The sequence below is a fragment of the Miscanthus floridulus genome, chromosome 10 (genome assembly GCF_019320115.1).
Source record: "Miscanthus floridulus cultivar M001 chromosome 10, ASM1932011v1, whole genome shotgun sequence".
NCBI classification, from domain to species: domain Eukaryota; kingdom Viridiplantae; phylum Streptophyta; class Magnoliopsida; order Poales; family Poaceae; genus Miscanthus; species Miscanthus floridulus.
In genome coordinates this window covers 134,821,818-134,834,931 of record NC_089589.1, presented here as the reverse complement: position 1 = coordinate 134,834,931, position 13,114 = coordinate 134,821,818, and the positions used below count along the sequence as shown (strand labels likewise).

Sequence of the window (13,114 nt, the reverse complement as noted above, 5' to 3'; positions counted from 1 at the left end):
GTCACTTTCTGGCTTTCGTATGTATGCGGTGGCAGAATGAACGACGGACGGGAAGCTTTTGCTGCATTCCCTCCCGGAGCTAGTAGGTCACATTCCGACATTAATTAATTAATTGGTTGTCATCGATCAAAAGCAGAATTGCTCGTCACTAATCCTTTCAATTCTCCTGTGACGATTTAATAAACTACTATACATACCTCTGAAGGTGCGTCGTAAGCGGCAGCAGAAATTTGGTGGTGTCATTCTCTGCAGACGAGAGCAAGAAAGTGAACCCAACAACGAATCAAATCACGAGTCGTTCTACGGTCGGTAAATGAAATCTACCTGCACTGCACAACATATGAAACGGGGATTCGTGCGTACGTGATGAGATTGGACTACTACATAAACCACACTGTGTGTGTGTGCGTGCCCAGGTCCAGCCAAGGAGGACTTGACAGTGTGCGGTAGCAGAGGCAGGATTTTTTCCATTTTCTAAATAAATAAAAACTACTAGCTAGCTATAGTTTGAATTAATTAACTAGTGAAGATGATGATATATCTTATATTTTTACAGGTGCTTACACGCACTAATTTCGGACATATACAAACATTCGATTTATTTTTGGACAGAAAAAATTCTTCACCCCACAATTTTTTTTTTTTGAATTTGCCCCGAAAGAAAAGTGAAGGTTAACAACGATCACGTATGATTGATCGAATCTAAATATCTAATTATTAAACGAACAAGTCGAGCAGCTGCAAGGAGCCCGTTGACCTGGGCCTCTCATGTAGCACGACGGCCCGTGCGAGGTCCATAGCATAGCCAGAATCAGGCCCACCACAGCCTTCTACCTCCTCTTCGGTAGTAGTAGTAGTAGTACTATCCCCAGCCCCACCACGGTGCCATCTCATGTGGCCGCCAAGGGCCTGGCCCGTGGAGAAGCCCAGCCCACACGCCGAGCACGCGTGGACCAGCACCGCCTTTGACGACCGCGGTTTCTTCTTGGTCGTCGTCGCCGGCCGCCTGAGGTGGCTGGTCCGGTGGCCGCCCAGCGCCTGGAACGTCGGGAACTCCCGCCCACACGTCCGGCACTCGAACGATGACGACGCCTGCTTCCCTCGCCGCCGGCGACGGCGACCAGGTAGAGGTAGCACACGTGGCGGCGCTAGCTGCGCCGGCGGCGTGGCTGCTGCTGCCTCCGAGGAGGAGGATGAGGACGAGCCGCACGACAGAGTGAGGAAGACGTCGTCGCCGTCGAAGCATGACGGTTCATGGATATGCTTACTAAGGCCGCGTTCCATGACGATCGACGTGCGCGTGCTTATGCTAGCTTAATTTGTAGCAGTATATATTTCTACAACTCCTTGTTAAGATCGAGCTGAGGTCGATGACGCTTGTGTGCAAGATATATATAGGGCAAAAGCCTTGGATATGGTTGCTCACTTTTATATGTATGTTCTTGTTCGTTTCACACACGTACGTACTGCTGGGGCCAAACAATCAAGGGGTGCTTGCCGTGTCCGCGTGTGGTATTCGATCGATGGTAGTACTAGTTTTGCATGCGCGTGGCTCGTCAAATCAGCTAGCAGGCTTTTCTTTGCTGCAGCTGCCTTCGTTCGTTGCTGCTGCTGGTTTCTTCCTCTTGCTAATAATAATGCTAATCTGGTGCGTATTGTTTAATTAATTTAATTCGATTGCATGCAATGCAACTTCCTGAGAAATTCAGTCCAGTCCGGTCCTAGTGGCGTGGCTAGCTAGTGTATGCCAGATCGAAGAAGCAATTATTATATATTATTGAGCGACAGCAGTGTATGTAGTCTACAGCGTGCAAACAAAGCTAATATCTCTCTAGATCGATCCCGACTATATCAACGCGTCCATCATGTTATTAAGAAATCATGTACCGGAACGTAACGCGCTGGACCATAACTGATGCTAATTAATATTACACGTCTTTGAACATTATTATTCATGCGCAAAAAAGGACTTCTGAGCAGTGACCACTTGGACACACTACTGGAGGCGTATGCTCGGCAAAGGCCCAGAAACCCTCGGCAAAGGCTTTGCCGAGGGCTGCCATCGGCAAAGACCCCTCGGGGAATTTTTAGACGGCGAAGTGGTCTTTGCCGAGGGCCCTTTATCGGGCACTCGGCAAAGCCTTTGCCGAGGGCCAGGACGGCCCTCGGCAAAGAAAAGAAGCCATCAGGCGCCGACGCCGTTGGCGGTTTCTTTGCCGAGGGCCGACCCTCGGCAAAGAAATGGTTTTTTTGTTTTGAATTTGTTTGCCGAGGGCCGGCCCTCGGCAAAGTTGGCAAATAATTTTTTTTTATTTTTTTTAAAAAACCTTTGCCGAGGGCCTCCTCCCTGGCCCTCGGCAAAGAAATTTTCAGGATTTTTTAAAAATTCTTTGCCGAGGGCCGGCCCTCGGCAAAGAAATGGTTTTTTTTGAATTTTTTTTAACCCTTTGCCGAGGGCCTCCTCCCTGGCCCTCGGCAAAGAAATTTTCAGAATTTTTTAAAAATTCTTTGCCGAGGGCCGGCCCTCGGCAAAGAAATAGTTTTTTTGAATTTTTTTAACCCTTTGCCGAGGGCCTCCTCCCTGGCCCTCGGCAAAGAAATTTTCAGGATTTTTTAAAAATTCTTTGCCGAGGGTCGGCCCTCGGCAAAGAAATGGTTTTTTTGAATTTTTTTTAACCCTTTGCCGAGGGCCTACTCCCTGGCCCTCGGCAAAGAAAATTGTCAGGATTTTTTTTCCAAAAATCTTTGCCGAGGGCTATTGCTTGGGCCCTCGGCAAAGGACCCTTCTTTGCCGAGGGCCTTGGTCATTGCCCTCGGCAAAGAGGCAGAAATTAAATTTTTTTTTGTTTTTTGCATTCCATCGACACAAGCATTTCATATATATACATATATATATCACACAGAACCCATTTTCTCACAATATATCACAACCATAATTGTGAACCACAAATCACAATATATTACAACGACAAGTCACATGTTCATCATCATTCACATGTTTATTACGACAAGTTAATGAAATCCAAGCACAAGTCACAACCATAAATCACAAATCACGCTAAAGTCCAACCACATCACCTAGCACGAGTCCTCATCAAGCTAGCCTATGAGACGATGGTGAAGGAAAAGCAGGATCACCCGGTGACGCACTAGCGGGTTGATTGGAACCCGCGGACGGAAGCTGCACAAAGGAGCAGAGATTGCATGTGTGAGTAATCCGGGAAAATAGTTTTGTAACTTAGAGATTGCATCTAGTATTGTAGGAATACAAAAAGATTAGACTCAATTGAAAATTTCGGCAGCACCTCCCCTGCACGGGGAGGTTTCCAAAACCTGCAAGAAACGACGGCACGAACGCCGACATCCACAACGGCACGAACGCCGACATCCACAACGGCACGAAGGCCGACATACATGCAAAGCACAAGTGAAAAGTGAACTTTCAAACTTACAGGAGTAGCTGCAGGAGTAGGAGGTGGAGGAGCTGAAAACTGCACAGGTATACCCGATGCTTGCCCAAGACTTTGCATGATCACCATCATCTCCGCCATCTGCTTCTGTGCGACCTCGAACGCGACCTTCTAGGCCTGCAGCTGTGCGGTCAGCTCCGCGTTCTGCTCTTGACTTTGCCTTTTTGTTTCTTGCAGCTCGGCCTACAATATTTCACTCCAATGTATCAGTAATGCAAATCTAATTTAGGTGTGTAAATATCTACGTACGATGAGTAAAACAGGAATTACCTGGAGTGCTTGGACCTGCTGTAGTGCTGGAGAAGGCCGTGGACGTATGGACTGGCTGGAGCTCGTGCTTCGTGCTCGGATAGCGTCGAGGGAGGGAACAATGGTGGAGTCGATGGCACCGTCTGCAATCCACAGCCGCCCGTGCTTCTTGCCTCCTCCGAGCCTCATGATCGCCTCTGCATCAATGGGCTCAGTGCGCACATTGTAATCTTCCCCATAGATCTGCCTTACCGTTGACGTGTACTCTTGGACTTTAGTGTACACGTTCGGGTCAGAGTACACCTGGGGCGGGGCAGCCGGGTCGAAGGAGATAGAGGACGACGCCCTGCCCATGTGGGACATAGCCCACGCAGAGAACTCCGAGACCTCCTTGCTCGGGTGCGCAGCCTCCTGCGAGAAAGACGGAAAGATGGTGAGAAATCAAGCAGAATTGAGCGTCAAAATAAATAAAAGAAATCACTTACGTATGCTTGTTTGTATCCGGGGAGGCTACGACTGCCTTGATGGTGAGTTGGACCTTGCCTCATCAGACGCTGTTCCCGCTGCCTCTCGTGCATGTCAACAAAGTCCTGTGATAACCACTTGTCCATGATCATGGCCCAGCACTCGGGATACGATCGGCACCACCAGGGAATCACCTACAAGTCATCGAGTATTTGACATATAAGAAGATGAAATTGAACCTACTTAATATCAAAACAAATCATTATGAATGTTATTCGCCTACCTCAAGGTACTGGTCCCGGGTTAGCATAATCCGTCTTGCTTGAGGCTTGGGGAGGGACTGCCTAAGTACCGACCTGTAGTAGTCTATGTGGGCCTGGACGCGCCCATGGTGGTGCATCTCGGTGACGTACTTCCTACAAGCTGCGACAGCCGCCCGATCCGCCTGGGCCTCAAGTCCTTCTTCGGCCTTGAAATATTTCTGCATACAAAACCGATGTATCCATTCATTATTTCGATAAAAGATTTAACCAATGAATGCGATGTATTAAGCAATGTTGTGCGAGAGAGACTTACCCAAAACTCCGCCAATACTCGCTCCTACTTGTTGCGGTAAGTGTCATCCATGACCAGCGCGTACCTGTCCCAGTTGGAGGCCGGCTCCCGCACCACCGGCTCTTCGGACAGTTGCATAATGCCGGGGTACCATTTCCTGCACAAAATACCAAGGATGCTCGTGGGGGTGCGTGCTGGAGTACCCGACAAAACCAACCAGGCCCTGCACAAGTGATTAAGAAAATTTATCAGTTTCTCTTAAGATTTCCAACATATCTTATGAAGTAGTTGCGATAACATCCATAGTTACTTACCTCTTTGCCATAGGTCGAATCACTGAGCGGTTGTGAGGAAGCGGAACCAGAGGGAGGCTCGTGGGACCTCGCTTGTAGAGAGTCCGGGTAGCGGTACCCTCTCCCTCGCCCTCGAGCGCCTCGCCTCCCTCGCCCTTGAGCGCCTCGCCTCCCTCGCCCGTCTGCTGACCCCTCTCGTCCTCCGATGAGGACGAGGCCGTGGCCGTCACATGCTCCTCCTCTAGCACCTCATCACGTGTCGAGGGAGGAGACCGCTGCCTCCTGCGGCGGCTGCCCCTAGTCCTCCTCTCATCACCTCCTGCGGACGCTACCCCGGACGACGACCCCTCACCTCGAAGGAGAGGGCGGTCTCTCCCGTAAACCGAGGGCGTGTCACGGCGTGGACGTCTGCTCGCCATCTTTGTCCAATCACCTGCAATCACAAAGAATGAACAAGACTAATTAGTACATATATTAGAAATAGATTCAAAATATATAAACAAAACACAAATTAAAAAACCATAGTATTACATGTATTAGGAATAATCTTCATGATTGGGATCATAGGTCTCATCATCACTGTCAAAATTGTCCAAATGGGCAACACTATCCGAAGGTTCTATGTTGTCATCGTCGTCATTGCCTAGAAGTAATCGCTCAAGCATTGCTATGTCCTTAGCATTTACCACCACATCTCCATCGACCTCATCATCAACCGTTTCGTTGTCTACTTCCATTTCGATTGCTTCGGGTAAGACTATCTCAAACGTGCCTGGTAGCCCATCTTCTTGATAGAACTGACCATCATATGTGTTTGCGTTGAAGTTGTAATCATCATCGTTTGGGGCAGGTAGTTTACCATGTGGAGATACCTGGTGCACAATAGCCCAACCCTTAAGATCCTCTTTGTCTTGGTTGGCGTATCGAGTATAATACACCTGCACGGCCTGTTGAGCCACAATGTAGACATCTTTTCCAGGATAGATAGAATCTTCTCGAATCTCCACTAGCCCAAGATGAGCGGTTCATCTCGTTGATCGAGGATTAAACCAGTGGCATTTGAACATGACAGGTTTAAGAGGTTCGTCTCCATGAAATGAGAGTTCATAGATTTCCTCAACTCTACCATGATAGTCGAGGCCATCAGTGCCGGATGTACAAACTCTGCTATTTGTGGTTTTTCGTTTGGGCCGAATCTGCTCGTAACTTGTTGTGTGGAAGCGATATCCGTTCACGTCATAGCCGGTAAATGACTTCACCCTAACATCACAGCCGTTTGCAACCTGTTTCGACTCGTCACTCATGGACGAATCGGTCTGGGCCTGCAAGGTGAATCATGATAGATCGTTATATTAATCAAACGTACGATCACCTTGGACGATCGAACGTACGAGCTAAATTGGACATTACCTTTTGTTTGAACAAAAAAATGAAATCAGGCCTCCCCGCTCCCGCACCCCGCGAAACAAGGGTGTCTTGTTCATGCGAGGTAGGATCCCTTGATTGATGCCAGAATTCATAAACAAATTCCCTGTCCGAACGAGAATCAATGGGGTTGGATGCAGAATAGTGACGGCATATTGAAATAAGTTCGTTGAGAACTTACTTGATGAACGGCTGCACCTCGGTAAGGTTATTCAACACATATAGCATGATACTGCGCCACTCTTCATTTCCCAATAGCTTTGGGGTTGATCCACTTGCGCTGCCGAGTTGGCCTTGGAAAAGGCTCAGGGTCGATTCATTTTCGCCAGTATTATAACGAGAGGGTGGATTATGATTGCTAGGAAGGTTCGGCTTGTAGTATAGCATTGTGAAGTTTGCCACCTCCTCCCGAAGGCATGCCTCTGCAATGGAAGCCTCAATTCTGGCTTTATTTGTACATTTTTTGCGAAGAGTCTTTAGACATCTCTCGATTGGATAGCACCAATAGGCCTGCATGGGCCCCCCCAAACGTGCCTCGGACGGGAGGTGCACAATCAGATGTTGCATCGGCAAGAAGAAGCCGGGTGGAAAGATCTTCTCCAGCTTACAGAGCAACATAGGTGCCGCTTTTTCCAAGTCCTGAGCGACGGTCCGAGATATCTCCTTGGCACAAAGCTGGCGGAAGAAAAAGCTCAACTCTGCCAGCACTTGCCAGACATGCTCAGGGACATAGCCTCAGACCATCGCCGGAAGAAGCCGCTCAATCCATATGTGGTAGTCTTGACTCTTCATCCCGTTGACTCGCAGAGTGCCTAAGTTCACTCCCCTGCTAAGATTCGCTGCATATCCATCTGGAAACATTAACATCTGCATCCATTTTAGTACCTCCCTCCTTTGATCGATTTGCAAGACGAAATTGACCTTAGGCCTTTTCCAGTTCTTGTTTCGGCCACTAGGAGGTTGCATCGCTTGATTCGGTCTATCGCACAACGTCGCTAGGTCCACTCTAGCCTTAACGTTGTCCTTAGACTTGTCAGTGTCCATGAGAGTTCCCCAAAGTGCCTCGGCGATATTCTTTTCAGTGTGCATTACATCAATGTTATGTGGCAGAAGAAGGTCATCGAAATAGGGGAGCCTCGTCAAGCCAGATTTATGAGTCCACATATGTTCCTCACCATATCCTACAAAACCACCTTCTTCATTAGGCACGAGAGCATCTATCTGAACACGAACCTCGGCACCAGTCCTTAAGTGCGGTTTAGGGTCTGTCACTTTGACACCTTTCGTAAAGCTCTTGATGTCTTCTCTAAATTCATGGTTTAGAGGGAGGAACTGACGATGCTGGTCGAACGACGAATACTTGCCACCCTTCTTCAACCAAATGAACCTCACGGCTTCCTTGCATACTGGGCATGGGAACTTCCCGTGAACACACCAGGCGGCGAATAATCCATACGCCAGGAAGTCATGCAGGGAGTAGTGGTACCAAACGTGCATTTTGAAGCTTGTCTTTGTAGCTCGATCATATGTCCATACCCCCTTCTCCCAAGCGTGGATCAATTCATCAATCACAGGCTCCATGAACACACCCATATTACTCCCCGGGTGTCCAGGAATTATCAACGACAAGAATAAGTTATGCCGTTGAAAGGAGATGTCGGGAGGGAGATTGAGGGGGATAACAAAAACGGGCCAGCATGTGTATGGGGCAGCCATCATTCCATAAGGATTGAACCCATCTGTTGCCAGCGTGACATGTACATTACGAGCCTCAGCTGCTTTGTCACGATGTTTGTCATTTGAAATACGTCCATGCTTCAGCATCAGACGGATGTACCATCTTCCCAGGATTGTACCGTTTGCCATCTTTGTGCCATGTCATCTGTTTCGCGGATTCCTCAGTCATGAATAGCCGTTGGATCCTCGGTAGGAAAGGAAGGTGACGTAGCACTCTCGCGGGGATCGGAAGCTGCTTCTTCTGACCATCACTAGAGTCTACCTCTAGGTACTTGGAGGATTTACACTTCGGACAGTAATTTGCATCCTTGTGTTCTTTCCTAAATAGGGCGCACCCCTTCAGACAAACATGTATCTTGTCATACGGCATCTTAAGCATACGAAGGAGTTTCTCTACCTCGTACAAGTTCGTCGGCAAAGTGTGCTTCTCCGGTAGCATGGTGCCAAACACGGCCAACATCTTATCGAAGCCTTCTCGACTCAGGTTTAACTCGGCCTTCAACCCCATTACGCGTCCAATCGCATCTAGCTGAGAAATCATTGTACGCTCGTGAAGGGGTTTCTGTGCCGAGTCCAACATTTTGTAGAAGTCCTTTGCGGATTCCTCCATCTCCTCCTTCTCACGTCGTTCAGCGAAGTGAGCTTGGTGGCGTCATCTAGCATGTCTGCTACCCCGGCATCATCATCAAAAGCCTCGAGGCGTGCTCTCACCACCTCCGCTCTTATACGATCTGCTTCACCATGGTAGATCCACTGCTGGTAGCCAGGCGTATAACCATTGAACACAAGATGTCTACCCATGGTCTTCTCGTCTACTTTTCTCCTGTTGTCACATTTGCTGTAGGGACACCAAACTAGAGAATGTCCTCCTGCTCCTGGGCCAAATGCATGTTTCAAGAAACCATCTGTCCCCTTCACCCATTCATAGTCGTAGTCACTCCCGCTTCTCCAGCCCGTGTACATCCACTGACGGTCCTCCATCCTTTAACATTTACAGCATAGAGTATTGTGACCATCAATTGCATCTACGCGGCGTTCCTACTGTCTAATAGGTGAGGATAGGTCCTAATCCCACCTACGGATGCGTAGATGAGGTCAGTTTCCATGCTCCGCTCCTCTCCGAGACAGAATTTCAGTAGCACCTCCCCGCAGTTCTCCCGATACACGTCCTGCAAGGGAGAGTGTGTATCCGGAGAACAACAGGGAGGTGTTGCCGAAACTCCTTCTCGGACCGGAGTAGACCATGGAAACTAACCCATCTACGCATCCATGGGCTGTCCAAAAAACGTGGACAATCCGAAACAGATACGGTCGCAGATACGCAAAGATCCGCATACCTGCGACCGTATCTCTTTCGGACGGGAGACGCCTAACTGGGTTACGCGCGGGCTACGACAGACATGCGCAAAAATAGGTTATTTATACCTAGGGTGTCGGTGAAGTAAGGCTAGCGGGGCAGTGGCGAATCGACGCAGTGGCGAGGCGACGCAGTGCAGGCAGAACCGCGACGTCGACGAAGACGATCGGGGTCCTCCGGGTCCCCTCCGACGTACTCTTCTCCTGCATAAAAAGACAATAGGTTATTTTTTGTTCAAAATTTCGGCAGCACCTCCCCTGCACGGGGAGGTTTCCAAAACCTGCAAAAAAATGACATGATGTCTGACATTCACAACGGCACGAAGGCCGACAACCACAACGGCACGAAGACCCTCATATCAACTTACGGCACGAAGGCCCACACAACCACATACGGCACGAAGGCCGACAACGAGAGTTTTACCTAGGGTTGCGGTGGAGTCGGGCATCGCGGTGCGGGGGTCACTTTCTTCTCCGGCGAGGTCGAGCGGCGTTGGAGTACTCCTCTCCCCCTCTTCCCTTTCTTCTCTCCTTTTCCCCTTCTTCTCCTTCTCTTCCCCTTCCTCCTTCTCCTCTTCTTCTCCTTTTCTTCCCCTTCCTCCTTCTCCTCTTCTCCTTCTCTTCTTCCTCCAACTTCACCCTCTGCCTCCTCCCCTCCAACAGTAGCCGGCGACGGGGGCGGCCTAGGGGCTAGGGTCGAGGCGGGAAGGCCGGCGAGGGGGAGCCGCCGGAGGGTCGACTGGGGCGGTCGACCTCCCCTTGCTCGACCGAGACGGGGAACGGAGGCAGGGCGCGACCTTGGCCGCCACTGGGCGTGGTGGGGCGGTGGGGCGAGCTGGGCTGCCGAGCGCGGGGCGGTGGGGTGCGCGGGGTGGCCAGGCGCGCAGCGGCGGGCGCGCGGCAGTGCGGCAGCGGGCGCGCGGCGGCGGTGGTGGAGGCGCGGGGCGACCGGGGCTGCCGGGCTCGGGGCGGCCGGGCGCGCAGCGGCGGGCGCGCGGCGGTGGAGGCGCGGGGCGGCCGGGAATCGTGCGCGAAGGTGGGGCGACCGGGCTCGGGCCAGCCGGCGTGCGCAGCAGCGGGCGCGCGGCGGTGGAAGCGCGGCGGCGGGGTGCGCGGCGGCGGTGGTGGACGCGCGGGGGCCGGCCGCGAGCGGGCGCGTGGGGAGGGAGATGGTGGAGCGTTTTTTTTTCACAATTGCCGATCGGGAATTTGGGCTGTGGCCCGATTTAGGGTTCGGTCCTTTGCCTAGGGCCCAGATCCACGGCCCTCGGCAAAGATTTTTTATTTATTTTTTTTTAAATTCTTTGCCGAGGGCCCAGATCCACGGCCCTCGGCAAATATTTTAAAAAAAAAAAAAAATTCTTTGCCGAGGGCAACGGGCCAGGCCCTCGGCAATTTTTTTTTTGTTTTTTTAGCCCAGTTTTTTTGTGGTGCTACAATACATTGTTTTTTTTCCCGTGGCCCTCGGCAAAGAATTTTTTTTAAAAAGTAAAAAATATTTGCCGAGGGCCTATCTTGGGCCCTCGGCAAAGGGCTTCTTTGCCGAGGGCCTAGCCTCGGGCCCTCGGCAAAGGCGATTTATAAAAAAAAATTGGCCGAAAAATTGGTTTTAAAAACATCTTTGCCGAGGGCCTGGTCTAGGGCCCTCGGCAAAGACTTAAAAAAAATTTGCCGAATAACCTGGTTGCACAGGGAAAAAAAATCTTTGTCAAGGGCCTAACGGGTGGCCCTCGGCAAAGATTGACGGGAAATGGCCGCCGTGACCCAACGGGCCTAATTTGCCGAGGGCATCTTTGCCGAGGGCCGCGGCCCTCGGCAAAGATTTGATTTGCCGTGGGCCCGTCTTTGCCGAGGGCCATACCCTCGGCAAAGGCCTCTTTGCCGAGGGCCATTCTTTGCCGAGGGCTCCTGTGGCTGGCCCTCGGAAAAGAGTGTCTTTGCCGAGTGCCCGAGATTTGGCCCTCGGCAAATCCTCAGGCCCTCGGCAAAGCACGCGTTTCCAGTAGTGACACCTGCCTGCCTATCTATCTACTAGCTAGCTAGTATCAATTTATCAAACAATAGGATGTTGTTTGCTTCAGTGATGAGTGTGGAAATGGTAATCCAATCAATTGCCAATGTCAACTGTTATGTTACAGGGGAACTAAAAATGCTATTTGTTTGGTTCAAGGTGTGAGTGCTACATGTTCTTCTCCTCCTCCTTGGAGGAAGAGGAAAACTTCTTGGCGTGGGGGCGGGGGCCTATCCTAGGTGGGCATGGGCTTCGAGGTCGACGCCATGGTGGGCATCTCACCAGGGCCTTGCCCTTGGCCTTGGGCGCTTGACCAACGCTGCTGCAGAGAAATGGCCTTTCATCTACTTCGATTTTGGGCTTTAGTCTCGATATTTTTTGCGTCCGGGAGTAGAGGGAGAATTAGTCCCGGTTGGAGCTACCAACCGGGACTAAAGGCTCCTGTCCTGGCAGGCTTTCGCAGCATGCCACCTTTAGTCCCGGTTGGAGCCTAAAACCGGAACTAAAGGTCAACCTTTTAGTCCCGGTTGGTGTTACCAACCCGGATTAAAGGTCTTTCACCCGGGACTAAAGGTACCCCATGGGTCAATTCAAAAGGAGAGTGTCCAGGACTCTGTCACATGTGGTGTACAGCTGAGTTGGTAAGGAGTTTATGCGCGAGGAGAGAGGTCCTGAGTTCGAATCTCATACACCGCAAGAGAGGTCTCCCTAGTATTTCGTTTATTTTTCTCTTGGGGATGAACCTTTAGTCCCGGTTATGTGCCCGGGACTAAAGGTCCCAACCTTTACTCCCTGATTGCTAATCCCGGTTGGGAAACCAGGAGTAGAGCTAGTTCTCAACCAGGAGTAGAGCCAGCTTCCGTAGTAGTGGTGGCGTGGTTGGTTGGTGCGACAGTTGTCTTCATGGAGATCTTGGGCGCGGGCATGGCGGCGTCGGACATGGGAAATTAAGGCGGGGGCAGAGAACGCGGGTGCGATGACGAGGGCAACAATGCTAATTTCTGAAACTACGCGAGCGGATCGCACGGGGAGGAGATGGGTGGTGGAGTTGATGTACTAATTTGCATTGGTTCACGCTATGTGATATATTATCACCCAGTCTATCCAAACACAAAGCAGCACAACCCGTTCAAATTGTGCATCGAGATGGCAGACTGGAATCGTGAAAAGAAGCAGCTTCTAGGTCAAATTCGTGTTGACAATCCGACGTCAAAAAGGGATGTTCGTGCATGCATGTTAGGCCACTCTCAGAGAGGATTTTTCATGTGTTATTTGGAAACGGTGCAGACAAGTTTCATTCTCATGAAACTTATTTCATTTCATGGAACTTTCATCTTCTCTTTCTTCATTTATATTATGCCATGTTAGCTAAGCTTATTTAATGCTCATGAGACTTTCATCAAATTAAACCCACACTAAGACTGGCCTTACCAACCAATAGTGTGAAGAGAATATTAGGGAAAGAAATGGATCAGCATCAGGTGATGTCCGTGTCAAGACCCCAATGCAATTAAAAGACTAATTAAGATAACAGGGAATGGTTCTTTTTTCGA

At 50.3% G+C, this 13,114-nt stretch overlaps 1 protein-coding gene across 1 annotated transcript; it reads right to left on the bottom strand.

Annotated features, from left to right (window-relative positions):
• Positions 1-717: 717 nt before the first annotated feature.
• Positions 718-1,284, bottom strand: LOC136489733 (zinc finger protein ZAT5-like). Its single transcript, XM_066486292.1, has one exon. The coding sequence runs from the start codon at positions 1,282-1,284 to the stop codon at positions 718-720; it is 567 nt and encodes a 188-aa protein (XP_066342389.1).
• Between the last annotated feature and the right edge of the window lie 11,830 nt (positions 1,285-13,114).

Excerpts from the sequence above, each read along its gene's own strand:
- LOC136489733 (XM_066486292.1), bottom strand. The coding sequence starts at position 1,284 with ATGGAACGCGGCCTTAGTAAGCATATCCATGAACCGTCATGCTTCGAC.